The sequence below is a fragment of the Pan troglodytes genome, chromosome 16, assembly GCF_028858775.2.
Source record: "Pan troglodytes isolate AG18354 chromosome 16, NHGRI_mPanTro3-v2.0_pri, whole genome shotgun sequence".
Taxonomy (NCBI): domain Eukaryota; kingdom Metazoa; phylum Chordata; class Mammalia; order Primates; family Hominidae; genus Pan; species Pan troglodytes.
The window spans coordinates 49,694,826-49,716,765 of record NC_072414.2 but is presented as its reverse complement, the minus strand read 5'-3'; the positions used below and the strand labels follow the sequence as shown (position 1 = coordinate 49,716,765).

At 37.1% G+C, this 21,940-nt stretch overlaps 1 protein-coding gene across 2 annotated transcripts in view; it reads right to left on the bottom strand.

Annotated features, from left to right (window-relative positions):
* Positions 1-19,672: 19,672 nt before the first annotated feature.
* The window catches only part of MYZAP (myocardial zonula adherens protein), a 93,435-nt gene continuing 91,167 nt past the window's right edge, over positions 19,673-21,940 (bottom strand). For both annotated transcript variants that reach the window (XM_001171951.4, XM_001171934.5), the window contains one exon: positions 19,673-20,632. In XM_001171951.4, coding sequence (XP_001171951.1) covers positions 20,536-20,632 — 97 coding nt within the window. In that variant the 3' untranslated portion in view covers positions 19,673-20,535. The remainder of the gene's footprint in view (positions 20,633-21,940) is intronic.

Genomic DNA, 21,940 nt, shown 5'->3' with positions numbered 1-21,940 from the left:
TCTGTATAAGACTTGCTTTCAAGGACGTTAATAACCTGCTCCAGCATTGGCTGAATGAGAAATAGGTAAGGTCCTCGAGTCAGGTGGTTGTCTGTGGTACTGACAAAAAAAAAAAAGACTCCGTAAAATGTTGAAGAGATGTATTCTGTGCCAAATATGAGTGACCATGGCCCGTGACACAGCCCTCAGGAGATCCTGAGAACATGTGCCTAAGGTGGTTGGTGCACAGCTTGGTTTTATACATTTTAGGGAGACATGAGACATCAATCAAATACATTTAAGATAAACATTGGCTTAATCCACAAAGGTGGGACAACTCAAAGCAGAGCGGGTGTGGGGCAAGATGGGCTCCCAAGTTATAGGTAAATTTAAGTTTTTTTCTGATTGGTAATTGATTTAAAGGAATGTCTAGCTTAGCATAAGAACTTGTGGAGACCGAAGTTTTATCATGCAGATGAAGCCTCCAGTTAGCAGGCTTCAGAGAAAGTAAGTTGTGTTTCTTATCAGATTCAAGGTATGTGTTGATATTAAATGCTGTGTAGCTTTTCCTGGATTCTAAAAGAAAGAAGGGCATAATGAGGCATGTCTGACCTCCGCTTCCCATCATGGCCTAAGCCAGTCTTTTAGGTTAAATTTGGAGGACCTTGGACTACAGGAGGAAGTCCATTCAGACGGTTGAGGGTGGACCTTCAAATTTTATTTTTGGTTTACAGTGATAAGCACCCCGCAAGCCTCCCTCACCCCACCCCTGGACCCCAGCTGGAGGCCTTTATTTCTCCCACAGTAGTGAACTCCCCATGTGCTGATTGTAGGCCACAGGTGTCCCCAAAGCAAGGATGCCTTTCTTTTAGGCCTCAGAATTTTGCCCCCTTCTGTTACCCTTTTGTGGAAGGCTGTCTCTTCTCCCCTTGCCAATTGTAAGTCTTGGCTGAAGTCTCACCTCCTCCCTGAACCTTCCTATGTTATTCCAAACCAAACTTCTCTTTCTTTTGAGCACAATTATAGGGCTTAGTTAAAGTTGGAACCTCACTGCATGAAGCATATTATACTTCTCTAATTGTGTTATGCATCGAGATTTCTTTTTCCTTTCCTAACAAAATTGTAAAGTCCTTTCTGTGAGGGAGCTATAATTGTACTTTTTCTGTCTCCCCTCAGGAACATAGCATGTAGTAATTGACACAATCTCCTTCTCTCATATTTTTTTCTCTACCTTTCCCCCATATTCCTCTTTCTCTTAATGAAATGTTTCTTATATGCAAATCTTAAGCTTTTTATATAATTAATCATAATTACTGTGTAGATTTTTCAGTGGTTTGGGATAGAATCTTTTATACAGTATGGCTTAGGGCTTCAAGATATCATAATACAGATCTGAATTCCTACCAGCATCCAAGCACAAACTGTCTAATTTTGTCAGTAACCAAGAAGCATGGCAAGTGGAAAACATCACTCTACAACAGAAGCAGACTACTTGCAGCCTATTTACACTTCAAAAGGAAAATAAGCAAAGTATTCTTTTATAATTTATGAAACAAAAAATAAATATCTAGGACACAAATTTTCACAGCAGTGTCTAGAGAAGAAGATATAAAATGGAGAAATTTAACAATGGAGAAATGAAGACTAAAGAGAGAAACAATGAGTGCTACAGGTTATACCTGTTTGCAGCTGAACCAAACACTTGAAAGGAAATGGAGCCCACAAACCACAGACAGCTAATCTCTGCTAAAGAATTCCAGTTGCCTGTCAAAGAGCCCATCTGTTATAAAAATGAATCTGGGCAAGTGTTTTGGGGTTTTTTTGTTTGTGTTTTTCAATGCTCATTAAAAAGATGAATCACTTTTCCAGTGGTACTTGGATTAATCTCCTGAATGTTGCTCTCAGAGTAAACTAATAAATTTGGCTGCATTTGAAAGGAAGGAAAATTCAAAACAGAATTAAGGGAGAGGAAAATTTCATTAGTCACGTGAGGTGCTGCCAAGATGACCTATAGACATCCCACTGCCACGAAGCTACACAAACACACTGAACAAAAACAAGACCTGGGAGTGATTTCCACTTGTCCTTACCTAGTTGAAGATAAAAACTGACAATCAATTGTAAAACTGATAAACATAAATGTTTAGAATTTCCAGGCTGTTCTCCTCTGTTTTCTTGCTTTGATTGTCATTGTTGGGGCATGAATGGCCACAAAACTGGCCATGATATAGTTGGAGTTGACCAGAATGGCAGCAACAATATTTCCCATCCTAAATGTGTTCTTCTTGCTATGTGAGTTTAACACTCCTCCTGTCAAGAAATGGGGTTATTCTTCTCTATCCTTGAATCTGGGCGTGCTTATAACTAGAGCAAAAGTGATTTTTCTAGTCTAGATGACAAAAGGTGATGCAACTTCTACCTAGCTTTCTTGAAGCGCTTACTCTTGGAACTCAGCAAGCAAGCCATGAAGAAGTCTGCATTTGCGTAGATGTTTTGGCTATCATCCCAAGCTGAAGTTTCAGCCAACAGGTAGCATCAACCACCAGACATGTGAGTGAGCAAAACTTTGGATAATTTCAGCCCCAACTGTCCAGTCACTTCCAGCCTTCACGACATCCAAATTGAAGCCTCAGACATTGTGGAGCAGAGACATCTTCACCATGCCTTTTCTAAATTTGGGGTCGTTTATTAAACAGCAGTAGTAACAGGAACTTTATCCAAGGTTAATCCCTTCAGCTATACTATGGATCTCATCTGTTCTTGCTTCTTTGGAGATCTCATTCATTTGTTCAGTAAGTAAATATTTATTGAGCGTCTATCACAAGTGAAACGCTATTCTAGGATTTGGTGATATAATGATGAATGAGGTAAAGAAATTTCCTGTTACATTGAAACTTTTATTCTATCAGTACTAAGAGTCACATAGAGAATTAGTACAGAGTGATTTGATAAGGAGTGACTGGTAGACTACTTTGATTGGGTGACTGAGGTTGGGTTTTCTGAGGAGGTAACTTTTAAGCTGGGACTTCAAATGACAAATGATCAACTGTGGGAAAATCTGATGGAAAAACATCCCAAGTAGAGGCAAGAGAAGATACTAAGGCCATAAAAGGAGAAGGAGCTTAGCATGTTCAAATAACAAAAAAAGGCAATGTGGAAGGCTGGGGCTAGATCTAGCAGGGCTTTGTAGACCAGGATATAGAGTTTGGATTTTACCCTAAAAGAAATGGGAAGCCACACGTGGTAGACAGCCTCTAGGATGGCCCCCAGTGTCCCACTTCAATGTAATCCTCTCCCATGGAATGTTGACTGGACTTAACTGACTCACTTCTAATAAATATGGTAGAAGTGATGGGCACCACTTTCCAGATTAGGGAATAAAAGATTTGAAAAGACAGTTTACCAAAGAAGATATATAAGTGAAAAATAAGCACATGAAAGAAGACCAGTGTTATTAGCCATTAGGAAAATGCAAATTAAAAATACATGGAGAAGCTGGGCATGGTGGCTCATGCCTATAATCTCAGCTACTCAGGAGGCTGAGGTGGAAGGATTGCTTCAGCCCAGAAGTTCAAGACCAGCCTGGGCACCATAGCAAGACTCTATATCCAAGAAAAAATAAATAATAAAATCACAATGAGATATTAGTACATGCCTACCAGAAAGACTGACCATTCCAAGTGTTGTAAAGGATATAGAGCAACTGGAACTTTGATACACTGCTAATGGGAATGCAAAATAGTACAATCTCTTTGGAAACCGGTTTGGCAGTTTCTTAAAATATACCGTTTGACCCAGCCATTCTTCTGCTAGGTATTTACCTAAGAGAAACAGGTAAATGAAAGAAAGGCTTGCACATAAGTGTCATTGCAGCTTTAGTTGTAATAGCCCAAAACTTGACACAATCCATTAGTAGGTAAGTGGATAAACACGTTGTAGTCTGTCCATATAATCGAATACTCTGGTACATGCAACAACTCTGATGAATCTCGAGTATACTGAGAAAGAGGCCAGGAAAAAATTACACACCGTATGACTCCATTTATATAAAATTGTAAAAAATACGAACTCATCTATAGTGATAGAAAGCAGATCAGTGATTATCAGATGTTGTGGGGTGGCAGGGAGAGGCTGGGAGGAAGGATGACAAAGGGGCAGGAGGAAACATTTGGGAGTGACGGGGATGCTCAATACCTTAATTGTGGTGATGGTTATATGGGTGTAATCATTTGATAAGTCAAAACTTACTTCTAGAGATAAAAAGAGAAAATTTAAAAAAACTTATTGCGCTGTATACTTTAAATATGTCCAGTGTATAGCACGTCAGTTATACCCCAATAAAGCAGTTAAAAGCTGCCCCCAGCTTCCACCTGCCTTCTTTTTTCAGAGATACGCGTCCTAAAAGAATTGTCCACATTCTCTGACTCCATTTCTTCACCATCTTGCAAGCACCATGGATCCCTTCATGGCTGTCAGATTCAAGGAATATGTCTTAGTCCTTCCCCCTTCTCACAGCATCTGACTCTGTTGAGCAGTTTCTCCTTCTTAAAACTCTCTCTTACCATAAATTCCAAGGTACCAATCTCTCCAGGCTTTTAAGCACAGGAGTCTTTTGGAGTTTTGCTCTGGGACTAGAATTAGAGTCAGGGTAAAGGCCTTACCACCTGAATGTCTGAAAGGTTTCTCAGTCTCAACCTGTCCAAAACTGAATTTGTATTTCCCTCCTTCGACCCTCTCTTCCTCTCTTAAATTCTGACCTTTTTTTTCTTTTTTGAGACGGGTCTTGCTCTGTTGCACAGGCTGGAGTGCAGTGGTATAATGTCGGCACACTGTAACCTCAGCCTTCTTGGCTCAAACAATCCTCCCACCTCAGCCTCCCTCCCAAGTAGCTGGGACTACAGGTGTGTGTCCCACGCCCTGCTAAATTTTTTTTAAATTTTTTTGTAGGGACAGGGTTTTGCCATGTTGCCGATGCTAGACTTGAACTCCTGGGTTCAAGCGATCCGCCCGCCTTGGCCTCCCAAACTGCTGAGATTACAGGCATGAGTCACCACACCCAGGCTTTTTTTCTTTAAGAAATTTAATTTTGCTTCCTTCACTTGGATTACTAATGTGGGATACATTAGTGTCAATGTACAAAGACTGAAAGTGTTCAACTTCACACTCGTTGGGCCTCTCAGCATGAGAAATGGCCCGACCACCACATGGGGATTGCTGGAGAATGAGGGGGTGGGGGTGTTATGGGGCAATGCAGAAGCATGTCCAGCCTCTATGCCTAGACTTGGCCATAGTGACAGTGGGCCAAGTTGGGGGTATGCAGGCAGCAGATTGATGATTAGTGGGGAGCTAGTACCAAAAGGGAATTTAAAGGAGAGGCTGGCCAGAGATTTGGACCAGATGAAGTCAGTGGGAATAAAGATCACCAACAAGGGAGCCAAACAGCATCATTCTTTTAGAAAAACCAAGACTTCATTGATGACCAGACTTTAGGGTTAGAGAGCTGACTGAGGAGAGGGGGAAGCTAGCTTTTGCTTTGGCCCTACTCTGTGCCTGGCCTTTTAATTACATTTTATTAATTTTATATAATTGTTGCAGCAAATAGACCAATGGAACAAAATAGAGAACACCAAAATAGACCCATGCATATATGGGAACTTGATTTGAGATTTAAGATTAGTGAGGAAAGAGTGAATTTTCATAAATAGTGCTAGAGAGATTGGTTGTGTATATGGGAAAAAGTATTAATATAAATAGTTTCCTACTTCCAATAGACATGAGGATTAATTCCAGAGGAATTAACAAACTACTATTTAAAATTGAAAAATAATGTTTACAGAAAAACATTTTAATGATCACAAGTTTAGGAAGGATTTCTTAAGACACATTTTACAAACTTTACAGGAAATAATTTGTAAATTAACTACATTAAGGCAAAAACTTCTGTAGTGTAGAAGGGTAAAGGCTATTATACATATAAACAGCAAGCTGGCATCCAGAATACAAAAACTCACACTTTACAAAAAGAATTCTTATACATCAATAAGCAAAACAAGTCAGGGGAAAAAAAAGGAAAAATACAAACAGTTCACAGAAGAGGAAACTGGAAAAACCAGAAAACATGCTTTAAAAAAGGATCCTCAACTTCAGGGAAATGCAAAGTAAAAAAATCTTAAAAATTCCAAACTCTTTCTGATTGGAGAAACAGGAGCTCATGTGTTACAGAGACTGAACTGGCAGAAACACTTAGGAAAGATATGCAGTCACATCTAGTAAATTGGAAGACGTGCCTACTCTGCAATCCAACACACAGCATTTATGTACTAGCCTTCCTAAGGAAACTCTGTGTATGTACTAAAGAAGACGTGTGTCAGAACATTCATTGCCACATTGTTTGTAGTGGTAGCAAAAATTGAAAACTACGCCAATTAAAATGAAGGAACTAAATCTACAGATTTCAACAAGGTTTAATCTCCAAAACTTAAGGTTAAGTGAAAAAAGCAAGTTGCAGAACAATACCATTTATTTTAAAATGAATAACATGCAAATTAATACTGTATATTTCTTTTCTTTGTCAGATTTATTGATATAGTTTACATGTAGTAAAATCCCCCCTTTTTAGTGTACAGGTCTGAGTTTTGACAAATGCATACGGTTTTGTGACGACCACCATAATCATGATATAGAACAGTTCTATCATGCCCCCCAAAATGTAGTCAGCCTCTCCACTGAACCCCTATCCCTGGCAACTACTGGTTTGTCTTCTGTCCTAGAGTTTTGCCTTTTCCAGAATGTCATATAAGTAGAATCATACAGTAGCCTTTTGAATCTGCCTTCTTTCTCTTAGCATAATGGTTTTGAGATTCATTTATGCCACTGCAGGTATCAGTAACCTGATCCTTTTTATTGCTAAGTAGTGTTGTATTCTATGGGTATAGTAGTCCATTGTAGGAGTTTACTTATACATTAAACAGTTGAAAGGTATTTTAGTTGCTTTAAGTTATTGCTGATTATGAATCAAGTCACTATAAACCTTGTGTATAGGTTATTACATGAACATAAGCTTCCATTTCACTTGGGAGTGGGATAACTAGGTCATAGGGTAAATGAATGTTTCTAAGAATCTACCAAATTGTTTACAAAGTATCTATACCATTTTGCACTCCATCAGCAATGAAGTTGCTCAACATCTTCATTGACACTTGGGTTTTGTTTTTGTTCTTTGCATTTTTTTTTCTTTTGAGATGTAGTCTTGCTCTGTCACCCAGTCTGGAGTGCAGTGGCATGATCTTGGCTCACTGCAACCTCCACTTCCCGGGTTTAAGCGATTCTCCTGCCTCAGCCTCCCAAGTAGCTAGGACTATAGGCGTGCACCACCACCCCTGGCTAATCTTTTGTATTTTTAGTAGAGACAGGTTTTTGCCATGTTGGCCAGGCTGGTCTTAAACTCCTGGCCTCAAGGGATCTGCCCACCTCATCCTCCCAGAGTGCTGGGATTACAGGCGTGAGCCATCGTGCCCAGCCTGTTTTTGGTTTTGTTATGTTTTGTTTAATTTTAGCCACCAGCCTTCTTGCTCAAGTGCCCAGGCTGGGCTATTTAAGAAAGATTACAGAACTTGCACCAAATATTTTTTATGGTATCAGTCATGTTTGTAAAGGAATGTGGAGAACATTTTCTCCATGAACAAGTGATATGATCTATGAGAGTTGAGGGGAGCTGGCTGGAAAGGAAGAGATGGGAACCAAGGGTCATAAAGAAGTATGAAGCAAATTCTATTTTCTTCCATGATTTTTCTTGGAAGCATCCATTTGAGTATGGAACACACTGATTTTTTTCTCTTTTTTGAGAAAGAGTCTCCCTCTGTCACCCAGGCTGAAGTGCAGTGGCACAATCATAGCTCACTGCAGTCTCAAACTCCTGGGCTCAAAGGTTCCTCCTGCTTCAACCTCCCAAGTAGCTGGGACTACTGGTGTGCACCACCATGCCCAGCTGACGTGTGTGTGTGTGTGTGTGTGTGTGTGTGTGTGTGTGTGTGTGTGTGTGTAGAGAGATGGGGTCTGGCTATATTGCCCAGGGCTGGTCTGGAACTCCTGGGCTCATATGATCCTCCCATCTTGGCCTCCCAAAGTGCTGAGATGACAGATGTAAGCCTCCATGCCCAGCCACATTCTGAATTTTTAAACAAACCAAAACAATGGCCATAGCTAATAAAAAAATTACTTATGAATGGTACACAGAGGACTTTATTGAACAATAATGGCTGACATCTGTGTGTCATTTTACAAAACCATCCCTTCCAGTCAGTCCCCCATACTGCCTTCTCACACTTTACAAGGGAAGAGACAAGAGCTAGGACCTCCTGACTTGTTTGCCTAGGGGCTACATTCACCACGCTACCCCATGTGCCCCCCAGTGCAGAGCTTCACAGAGAAATGACAGGAGCCTGGCTGGTGAGGGATGAGGAACCAAGGGAAGGAACAAGGAACTGGAATTGGGTATGAGAAAAACAGTGAAAAAAAGGAAAGAGAAAGGAATTGGTAAAGAGGGAGACAAAAAAGCAGAAGGGGCAATAAGAGGAATCACGTTTCTCTGCACAGAAATCAGAAATATAAAGCTCTAAACGTAAGTCCTTAGGAAGTCACAGATAACATTTTTTGTTTCCCTTCCAGCTCTAAAATTCTATACTTCTACAAAATGCCACATTTCCCCTCTTTATATTTCACTGTGATCCCATGGCAACAAAAGATTTTCCTCAGCTACCCAAGGGTTTCGGCTGTAAAGTGCCTGCACTCCACACTAAAAGTAAATTCTTGCATTAGTTATCCAAGTTGTTTTAAATGAGGAACCAAATTTTCAGCTCATATCTCCCTTTTTATCAGCAAATAGTAATTTAAAGCCATTTGCCTGGGCTATGGTTCCCGGGTGACAGACTATGGCCTATTAAAATTAATCCTGACAGAAGATCCTTGCTGCTTTCTCCAAGCCTATTCAGGCCATTGGTTTATGAACAGGATGAACAGACGGCCCATCCCAGAGGGCTTGAGGGAGGAAGCACGTTAAAATGGCTGCCTGCATCTTTGTTTGCTCAGCTGCCTGGAAAAACTAGGACTAAGGGAAATGGGATTAATCAAGGGGGCAGTTGCCCATGGGAAAAAAAAATACAAAGACTGTGGTGAGAAAATCTCAGCCAAGTGAGGTTCAAGTTGGTGGAAAAGAACCCTTTTCTGTTAATACCGTCACATGGCTGAAGTGTTTTTTAGTGACGAATGTCCCATTTCAGGCCACCACTGTGTTTTATGATCTTGATAGTGTGGGAAGACATAGTTTTTTAAATTATTAAATGTTTGGTACTCTGAAATTTCATGTAAGTTTACTTTTTAATAAATTTAATGAAGATTGCTGGTTAGATATGTGACCAACTGAATTGTGATTGAATAATAAAACTTTGTAAGATTTTTAAATATGAAAAAACTCACAAACTGGGAAAAAAATCCTTGAAAGAGCACACGATCTTTGACACAGACTATATAGACATTGTAGCTAAGGCCCCTCCTCTCAGTTTAAGACATAAAATCTTAAACAAGATTAAAAATACCTTCCCCTCTCCTTGACTTATTTTCCTTCCCTTTGACACATTGAGTGAAATTCCACCAATAAGAAGATTATATGGTGAACAAAGATCTTCCTTTGAGAACATAAATGATCTATTAGTCATTTACATGTGAGTATTATTTAGTTCCAAAATGCTTCCTCATAACAGCCTGGCTGAGATGATGACCTACACCCAAAGAGTGAAATTTGCTCAGGAGGGAAAGGGAGAAAATGGAGAGAATTTTGAGTAATCTGAGAAGAAGAACACACCAGACAGACTATTACATCAATGAGTTTAGGATAATAGGAAGACCCCAGAGTACTCATCTCTAGGATTTGGAGAGTATGTAGGGCAGGAAAGTAGGAGGATATAACAGCCAAACTTTGCCTAGAATTGGTTCAAATTCTATGCTGGAGGGCAGACTGTCCTACACTTAAATGGGCCTCACTGAAGATTTTTCATAAAACATCAAGTACATCATATAAGTCTGGCTATAAAAATTATTTAATTCATAAAACATCAGATAAACTATGTTTACACTTCCTTTGTGGTTGAGGAAAGATAGTCTGCACATATATTTATGAGAAAACAGAAAAAGAGGAGTGAGGTAATTTGTAAAGTCACTACAGGATGAGATTTCATAAGATCATTTCAGGTTTCACCAAGGAGGTAGTTGTCTTTTTACTGGATGGAAAGAACTGATTTCTGCTACAGTGTCAGCACACCATGGCTCTCACTATTTGGAGTCTGATGTCCATCAGAGGCCATGAAATAAATAAACTAGTGATCAGCAGCAGGCTAGAGTTAGAGAAAACCAACTAACCCCTCTCCTCTCACTAGACCTGGCCAAAATCAGTGTCTGGTCACCTTTAATTTCCATCTTACATGAGAAAGAACACAGCTCTGAAAATCATCAACAGTGGGGAGATGGAGAGAAGTAAGGGGTGCCCACGAAATATATAGAATAATTATTCAGGAAAAAAAATTCTCATTAATTTTCTTCTTGAAAATTGGGAGGAGATAATAGTCAAGCATAGTGTATAGGACAATTAAAGCAATCCAGATGAGAGAACGGAGGTGGTGGTAGTAAAATTTGTCAACCCTCAACAATGTTTTTATGGGGCAGGGTTTGTGGACCACTAACTTTGTGGCAAGTCAGTTAACTCTTCTGAACCTCAGCTTCCTCCTGCTTAAAATGAGAGTATTGAACCGAAGTCCAAGATGCCTCTCAACACTTAAATTATATGATTCTAGGATGATGAATGTTATAATACATTCTCTGGCAACATCTGCATCTATTTAAGCTCATAAATGTTGAGAAGATATATTTGGTATGCAGTCAAACCAGGAAGCAAGTAGCTCCCTTTAAATAAATGCTCACCCAACATTGCTGGAGCTCCAGGCTTATCAGCCTTTGCTGGACTCCCATAGTTGTGCATGTCTTACAGCCCTGGATAATGTTTCCCATCACCTAGAATTCCTGGGCTCCATTTAATTTTTATATCTAATGGATGACAGCTCTGAGTAATTTAAAATTGTTTATAAGGTTAAAAAAGTGAAGTTGTCAAAAATAGCAGAAGACAAGAAACTATTATGAATGATGTGGAAGGGCATCACCTCAAGCAGACTGAAGAAAGTTAGTATGAAGGAATAAATATCCTCTTCATAATATACAGAAAGAAAAACATTAGATAATGCAAGTCAAGGGTGGCAAATTGTGGGTCTTTGGCCACATTCAAATTACAGATGGGTGTGTTTGGCAGCACAGTGTTTTTCAGACTTAGGAATTTGAGTGACTTTAGGATAGGCATGTTCTTATAGCCCAGGGAAGCATCCTCCCCTGCTCCCATCAGCTACTGGCCCTATTATCCTACCCTTCTCAACTATAGGCAAACTTCTTGGGTACCAGGGCATTTGAATTTGGGTGCAGGAGGCAAGTGTAAATAAAACACTTAGACCAACTCTTTTATTTTCTGAGGCTGCAATTAATACCATAGAAACTTCCTAGATTACTAGTAGAAGATATATACTTGTTACAGGAAAGCGTTCTTTACTTCTCAATCTCAAAGTTTTTATAAGGCCTTCTGTGTTTTAAGAATCCTTGCAAAAAATAAAAACTTTTACATTTAAAGCAATTTTAAAAACAATCCTCACAAATAGTTCTCAGATAATTCACGGAATTAATGTTCCTCCAGATTATAAACTTCATTAAGATTACAACTTTTTTTTAGAATCAAGTGTAAAAATTTAATTTTTTTTTATTTCTACCTTAGCATGCCCTTCTGTGAGGACTCAGTCTTTTTGGAGGAAATAATTCCTTTGTTTTATAGTCAGAGATGCTCTAGTCAAAGGATATAATCCTGTCATTTGGAACAATTTCTAAAGAATTGTTTGCAACCATCTCAAACAACATATAGGCATAGTTTTCAAAGCTTGATTAAACACTTTTATCTATTTTTAAAAGCCATTTTAAAAAGATCAAAGAAAATTATGAATCTGTGTGATTATCATAGAAAAATTAGCATCTTTACAACTAAATTTTATGCTCTAAATTTCATATTGGGGATTTTGTAACAAAAAAAGGATCAACTTAAGACAGCCCTATTTTCCTTCCCTTTAACACCCCAAAAATGTTTACATAAATTTGTGGGCACCATAAAGATATTTTATTTTAAGGTTGGGCTACAAAGTGATAAGTTTTTTTTTTTTTTTTTTTCAGTCTGAGTGTGTTTTGTTTAGGAGGTAGCAAGTTAAGAGGAAAGGGGAGAATTAAAATATTTGCAAGATGTCATTAATCTCTAGCAAGAGCCTAGAGTTGTTTTTTTCCCCCACTTCATTTCAGAACTAATCCAGCTTTCTGTTATTTGGCTCAGAAAAGTCTTAAATCTGTAACAAGAGAGTAACTTCCTGTTCTCAAGAGTATGGCTGCCAAAGAAAACATTTACAAGAAAAGTCCCAGGGCCAAAAAATTGCCTACTAATTATTTCTCAACCCCCCTCCCATCCCTAAATCAGGAAGGTGAATCCTGTAAACGCTCTATGTTAAAACTTGAAAAATTAAGAGAAAACCATCAAGAACTGTTTGCCATTTATTTATAATTTATTGCATTCAGATTACATCAAGTTTATGGCCCTTGGGCACAAATGAATGTTTCTTATAATATTTTGTTCGGAATCCCACAAAGATTATACTATACCTTTACCAAAATACACTATGGAGGTTTTTCCCAGTACCTTTCCAGCTAAGGAAGAGAAGAGCAGTCACTGACATCCAGGAGCCAACCTAGTGCTCCCAACTTGGGCTGCAGTGTTGCTAGGAGCTGGCCTGACACAGCAAGGGCTTGATGTTATCCTTGGTGACCTGTCTATTCAATGCAGTCCCAAGGAAAATCCCAATAGCGCTTTTGTGGAAATTGACAGACTGTAAAATTCATATAGAAATGCAAAGGACCTAGAATAGCCCAATCAACTTAGAAAAATATAATTAGAGAGCCTGTGCTACCTGACTTCATGGCCGATGATAAAGCTACAGCAAACAAGACAGCACAGTATTAGTGTCAAGATAAGCAACTAGATCCCAATATAACAGTACAGAGAGTATAGAAATAGATTTATGCATATATGGCCAATTTATTTTCAACAATGGTACAAGGGTAATTCAGTGGAAAATGGGTAGTCTTTTCAACAAATAGTGCTAAAACAATTAGATATTTGCATGCAAAAACAAAAGGCAACTATATTTTTCACACCATGTATTAGTTATCTAATCCTGCCTAACGAATTACCCCAAGCTTTAGCAGCACTCACCTTCTGGTCTCTTTGCTTCTGTTCTTTTTTAGCAACTCATCTTTAGTCTCCCTTTTAGGCCTTTCCTTCCCTGACAAAGTAAAATAGATTATTCTTAAATTCACATCTAAACAAATGGAGATAGAGTTTATTTAACCCCCTGCTTACCCAGTAGCATTTCCCTCACTCCTGTTTGTCTTCTGCACAATTCCATTCGCTAGCATTCATTAAATCTCTGTGCCCAATAAGAAGAAATCCTTGGGTTTACAAATATTCTTGGTGCAATACTGGCTTCCCAGTAATTACTAGTAATAGTAGCAGGTATCAATTATTGGCATATCTCTGATGAACTGCCAGGAAATTTGTCAATGCTATGCCATGATCTGTGCAGCAAGCCTGGGTGGGGGATGCAATTCCATTTACTTCATCGAAAAAGCTGCATCCTGGGGCACGGAGCTGCAGAGTGCTGTAGTGACCTGACCAAGGAGGTATTGTGATTTAATGGCAGACCTGGGACTGACTCCAGGCCTCCCACCTGTGTTCTGAAATCAGACAGGTCTGAGTGGTTTCAGACAATTTTCACATCTTTTTGAGTTTCAATTTCCTTATCCATGAAATGGTGGTGATAACATCTTCCAGGCAGGACTGTTGTAAAGACCCAGTGTATGTGTGCTGTGTCCAGCTCAGTAACTCCTGGTATTATTTACTTCCCCAAAGCCGAGGCTTTTTCTGGAATACTCCTCATTTGTAGATTTCTTCATGCTTATCAAGGTTTACAATGGCTTCCCTCCAAATGACTAGTGTGCCCCTTATGGGACACTGCCCCTGAGGAGTTTATGTCACTGGAGAGATAATAAATGGACACAAAGATTGGTCATGAGATGTAAGAATAAGGAAGGGGCTGAAAATAAGTTCCCCTGGGATTCAGAGATGGGAAAGATGAGGAGGGCCTGGACTTGCTGGAAAAGATTTTGGAGACAGCAAGGGTCTCGAGGTGCATATCTTTGTCTTCCAAGCACCTGGCATGTGCTGGGTGAACTGAACTGGCCCTCTCAGTCTGGCCGTCAAGAAGAGCACCATGGCCCTGTGGGGCCTGAGCCAGGACCCATTCCTGTCACCCCCACTCCTTGCCCTGGTGACCCTGGCATGTGCTGGGTGAACTGAACTGGCCCTCTCAGTCTGGCCGTCAAGAAGAGCACCATGGCCCAGTGGGGCCTGAGCCAGGACCCATTCCTATCACCCCCACTCCTTGCCCTGGTGACCACCCTAGAGTTCCTGGAGTAGGCAGATGGCATTCACTGGGAAGAAAGTGGGTGCTCACAGTGGACACATGGACCAGCTCAGGGGTCAGCCTTGGTTGGTGCACCCTCCAAGCACTTCCCAAATGTTGATCCTCTCTCCCAGGCTATCCCTGAAATAGGGGGAATGCCCCACTCAGAGTCAAAGCGCATCTTAGGCATGTGGCCTGAGTGACAGGCTCTTGATGCTGGCTCACTAAGCGGCAGGCCTTCTTTGATTCCTGGATCCTGATGGACACTTGCTCCTTCTGAGTCCATCCAGTTTCCTGTTGGCTGCCCAGGCACTCTCTGGGCCCTAGGGACACCTCCAGGCCCGCAGCTCACACCTGCATGTCCCTGAGTTCTGATATCCACAGGCAATATGCTGAAGGAATTTTGTTCACCACCTGTTTGGGGGGCAGGTCTGCCTAAAGAAAGCCATGTTATACACTCTGTTTCTCATTCCTCATGTTGGCAAAAGAGTCAGGAAGTCACATTCTCAGCCTGTTAGTGAGAATTTCAATGAATTCAAATTTCCATAGGCCATATTGGATGATATGCACCAAAAGTGTGCACACCTTTTGACCAGACAATTCCTCTAGGAACTGATCCTGAGAAAATAATCAGTCAAGTGTGCAAAAACGTGTGCACAAGATGGTTCATCAGAGGACTGCTGAAGAAAAGTAAAGACAACATCCAAGATTCCAACACTAAGGGATGGGTCAAATAAATTATGGGACATCAAAAAATGGAACCCAATTACCTATAAGAAGCAATGGTGTAGATTATATATATAGTATATATACACTTTTTGCTTACTTTATGTATATGTATATATTTCTATATATAATACATATGTATACTTTTTGCTTAATTTATATGTGTATATACTTTATATATATACACATATATGTATGTGTATATATTATATATATAATATATATAATATATACATATATAATATATAATATATATAATATACATATGTAATATATATTATATATAATATATACATATATAATATATTATATATTATATATGTATATACTATATAATATATAATATATATAATATACATATATAATATATTATATATGTATATATTATATAATATATTATATATTATATATGTATATATTATATATTATATGTATATATTATATATTATATATAATATATGTATATATGATATATAATATATTATATATGTATATATTATATATAATATATACATATATAATATATAATATGTTATATAATATATACTATATAATATATAATATATTATATAATACATACATATATAATATATAATATATTATATAATATATACATATATAATATATAATATATACATATATTATATATAATATATATTATATAGTATATATAATATATTATATATTATATATGTATATACTATATTATATATTATATATCATATACATATATAATATATTATATATTATATATGTATATATTATATAATATATTATATATTATATATGTATATGTTATATAATATATTATATATTATATATGTATATGTTATATAATATATACATATATAATATATTATATATAATATATACTAATATATTATATATAATATATACTAATATATTATATATAATATATACTAATATATTATATATAATATATACTAATATATTATATATAATATATATTAATATATTATATATAATATATACTAATATATTATATATAATATATACATATATATTATATATAATATATACATATATATTATATATAATATATACATATATATTATATATAATATATACATATATGATATATGAATATATTATATATAATATATACATATATGATATATGAATATATTATATATAATATATACATATATGATATATGAATATATTATATATAATATATACATATATCATATATGTATATATTATATATAATATATACATATATCATATATGTATATATTATATATAATATATACATATATCATATATGTATATATTATATATAATATATACATATATCATATATGTGTATATATGTATATATATTATATATGTATATATGATATAGACACATGATATATGTATATATGTATATATGATATACATATATAATATACGTATATTATATATCATATATGTATATATTACATACGTATATCATATATAATATATACATATATACGTGCATATAATATATACATATATACGTGCATATAATATATACATATATACGTGCGTATAATATATACATATATTATATACGTGCGTATAATATATACATATATTATATACGTGCATATATTATATACGTGCATATATTATATACGTGCATATAATATATACATGTATTATATACACGTGTATATAATATATACATGTATCATATATTATATATGTATATTATATATATATGTATATAATATATCATATATAATATACATATATATCATATATTATATGATATATACGTATATATCAGACATATATATTATATACACGTGTATATAATATATGTGTATATTATATACACGTATATATGTGTATATTATGTGTATATAATATATGTGTATGTTATATGCACATATATGTATATATTATATACACGTATATATGTATATATTATATACACGTATATAATATATAAGTATATAATATATACATATATTATATACGTATACATTATATATACATATATTATATACATTATTGTATATTATATACATATAGTATATATTATATACATTATATATACTATTATATACACATTATATGTTATATATGTGTATATTATATACACATATATAATATATAATATATTGTATATTATACACAATATTATATATAATATATAGTATATTATACACCTTATATATTATATGTGTATATTATACACATATAATATATAATATATATGTGTATATTGTATACATATATATATGTGTATATTGTATACATATATATGTGTATATTGTATACATATATATGTGTATATTGTATACATATATATGTGTATATTGTATACATATATATGTGTATATTGTATACATATATATGTGTATATTGTATACATATATATGTGTATATTGTATACATATATTATATAATATATGTGTATATTGTATACATATATGTGTATAATATGATTATATATAATATACATATGTTATATGCACATATAAAGTATATATACATATAAAATAAGCAAAAAGTATATATTATATGTATATATATAAAGTAAGCAAACTTGTTATATATATAAAGTAAGCAAACTTACTATATACAAAGTATATATATAAAGCAAACTATATAAAGTGTGTGTATATATATATTTATATATATATAAAGTAAGCAAAAAGTGGCTACAAAAGTATGTAATGTTAATAGGTAGCATATATTAAGTGCTTATCATGTGCCAAGCACTATTCTAAGAACCATGCAGGCATTAACTCATTTACTCTTCACACCAACCCCATTAGGAAAGAACTCTCACAGTTCCAATTTTACAGGCCCTCAGACAGGTTTGTGACTTACCCACATGCACACTAGTGACTAAGCTCAGATAGCTGACTCGAGTGTTCCCACGTTCTTAAAAATCACATGATTCCGCTTCTCGGTATAGGGTTATATTTATTTTAAAAACAAAATGGAGCGGGTGTGTTTTAAAAGTCTGGAAGGACTGGAATGAAGATATTAATTGGAAGATTATAGGATGTTGTTTTATTTTTAAAAAACCCTTTACATACACTGCTGCTTTCCATTTCAGTGAGATAAATTTACTATGAAATGTTAGAGTTCATTCTCCCAATTTTATGTAATACCCCTGCTCATGAAGAGGTTGATGAATGTCAGTCCTTTAGATGGAGGGTTGGGGGGCACTAGAGTTAATGTTGACAAAGGATCTGGAAGGATTATCTCTCAGCGTCTTTCAGTTTCAGTCTGTACAATTTAGGAACTCTCTTTAATAGTCTTCTTGAGTAGTTCAAATCATGTTTAGAATTTTCCATATGTTGAAGATATATTTTAAAATACAAAGGCCCGAGCTGTAGAATGGTCCCTGGTATCCTTTAAATTTAAAATTACTAAGTTTTTCTTTTCCTTGCTTGTTTTAAGAGAGAGAGAAAGAAGTGAGTGTGGAAGTATTGGCAGAGTAGTTTTCATTTCTACCTTGGTCTCATTAAAACTGACATTTTTTAAGTCATTGCATTTCACTTAGAAACTGCTTCCAGACCAGTTTCTTCAGGGGGATGGGCTCCCAGAACCCTCTGCCTCTCTCTGAGTCCAGCTTCCCTATCTCCTGGTCCTAAGGACAGCTTTTTCTCTAAGTGCTCCTCCTTGGTGGCTGCCACAGAACATGGTTTTTTGCTGCTAGAATACCTCCAGTGGTGAGACTCAACCAGCAATCAGCAGTGCTCTAAAACCTCCAGAATGACAGCAATCACTGCCTATGTGCCTAGCAGTGCCCAGTCCCTATGTGGGAATGACCTCGTGTGGCACTCACGTCAGCCTATCAAGTAGGTGTGATGATCCGAGGTTTTTAAAGGATGAAACTAATATTCAGAGAGCTTTGACGACTCGCCCAAGGTCCCACGGACAGTTTTTAAATACAAATGTGGCTCCCAAATGCACATTTTCCTCTTAGCATGATTCTGACTCACAGTGATTTATCTAACTGAGTTGCTTTGCTTTCTTACTTTTTTATTTCTTTGGTTTTTTGGAAGTGGAGACAGTAAGGGGTGGGAGGTTTGAGGAAAGCTTTAAAAGTAAAATCTATTTTTGTACTTTGTGATCATTAAGGTATCTTGCTTTTTCCACATGGTGTATTAACTAAAGTTCAGGAATTAAAAAGACAGATAGGCCCCCCACCCTCCCCCTGACACACACAGTCAATCTTATGGCTTACAGATGCTTGTATGGATTGTACTGTCTGGAAGATCATGTGATTTGACTTTGACACTCATTCCAGAGCCTGATCTGCTCTCTGCCCCTTCTACATGGTCATGGATGAAACACAGAGACAACATTAGTAGAACAAAATATATGGTATTTATTAAACACATGTGACATAGGTTATAATATCAAAGTAGAGCATGCATGAACAGATGATTCATTCGTTTAACAAAAACACCAATTGATACAGAGAACACTAAATGATTAAATTTCCATGACATATAAAATTCTCTTTAAGTTAAAGTGAGAAAGAAAAAAAAAATCGCAAGTTGAATAAATACTGTGATTTCAGCTGGTCCAATGAATGCATAAGGCACAAATTAAACCAAGGGACTAGCACATCAGAATGAAGCTTGTCTGGCCCACACAAGTCTCTCACTGTGGCTCCCACGACCCTGCACAGATGCTTGGGACCAAGAGGAAAGAGCACCTGCAGGCTGGGAACCCTCCCTTCCAGGTTCAAGTTTGGCTGGGTGCCCATGCTCCTTGTGGACAGGCCTCTCTGTACCAGAGAAACGCTGCCTCTAATACTTTTATGGGTAAACAAAACCTTCATGCTCTATCAAACAATCCTGGCATGAATAACATGAAACTTCAAATTAATGTCCTTTTCCCTCCCAACCAAAGTCTAGCAAATAAAATACATAATGAGGGAATCCTCCTGATAGGATTTCAGTGTCTACAAAGAAAACAAATGATGATGCAGTACAGCAGGGTATGCCGAGTGGGTGTCTGAAATGTGACCTTGTATATCCCTCTCTTACCTGCTCACTTTGCCTTCACTTTCCTTCCTGTCTTAGAAGTGGATCAGAGCCTCAGCGATTTCCATTCCGGCTTACACTGTGTGTAGGGGAAACAACAGTCACCCTTCCCAAAGGATTTGAAGCCACAGGGTTCCAGAGCTTTTGTCCATCTGTAAAAAGTGTATGCCTCTGAGTGCCTAAGTCAGAGTTTTCTTCATGGTTAACTCCAGGACTCTTGTGTATGGGGTGTAGTTCCTAGAAGGCATCACAATTTCACGAGTCCTGCCTGTTTGGCTAAGAAATGAGAAAAGGCAGGTCAGGAAAATGAAACAAAACAAAACCCCCCATATGCTTCACATGGTAAGACAACTCTAGAAAATGGTGTTTAAGCGCTTAAAAATAAAAAGACAATAATGCAGCTTAATACTTCATTTAAATATTACAAACAGGCCCTGCAATGGACTTTATGTTTTCCCAAATTCATATTTTGAAATCCTAACCCCTAAGGTGATGTATTAGGAGGTGGGGACTTTGGGAGGTGATTAGGTCATGAGGGTGGAGCCCTCATGAATGGGATTAGTGGCCTTATGAGAGAGGCCCCAGGCCCAGCGTGGTGGCTTACGCCTGTAATCCCAGCACTTTGGAAGGCCGAGGCAGGGGGATCACCTGAAGTCGGGAGTTTGTGACCAGCCTCACCAACATGGAGAAACCCTGTGTCTACTAAAAATACAAAATTAGCTGGGCATGATGGCACATGCCTGTAATCCCAGCTACTCAGGAGGCTGAGGCAGAAGAACCGCTTGAACCCGGGAGGCAGAGGTTGCAGTAAGCCAAGTTCATGCCACTGCACTCCAGTCTGGGCAACAAGAGCTAAATTCCACCTCAAAAAAAAAAAAGAGAGGCCCCAGAAATATTCATCATCATCCCTTCTGCTATGTGAGGACATAGCAAGAAGACACTATACATGAACCAGAAAGGTAGTCCTTGCCAGACACTGGATCTGCTGGCACCTTGGTCTTAGACATCCCAGCCTTCAGAACTGTGAGAAATAAATTTCTGTTGTTTATAAGCTAACTAGTTTATGGTACTTTGTTATGGCAGCCAGAACAGACTACGACAGGTTAAAAATAAAAAAGTTATTTTTAACAACCTGTAAAGGTTGTGCTAGGCATCCATGGTTCAGAAAAATATGAAACATGCATTCAAGGGACTTGTCACCTGGTGGGAAAGATATGTACATAAAAAATTTTCATGTACTGTGTTAGGAACTATAACAGAGACATAACAGCTGTGCTGGGCATTCTTCTTTTGCCATTCAGCCCTACACTCCCCCTTCTCCACCCTACTCTGTGGCCCGGAAAAGTCAGCATCAATTTGCCCTTCAAATTCAGTTCCTTTTGGCCTACTGCAAGGTGGTAGCAGGGGATCAGGGAATGAGAGGACAAAGAGGTCAGGACATTTTTCCTTTCCCAGCCAGGCTGCAGCTTGGTAGTTGGCGGCATCCCTCTACCAGGGCCCATAGCTACAGCTCCCCAACTTGTTCTCTTCCCCAGCTTTCTCCCCTGCCTCCTCAGGCAAGGGTGGTAACAGCTTCCACTGTTG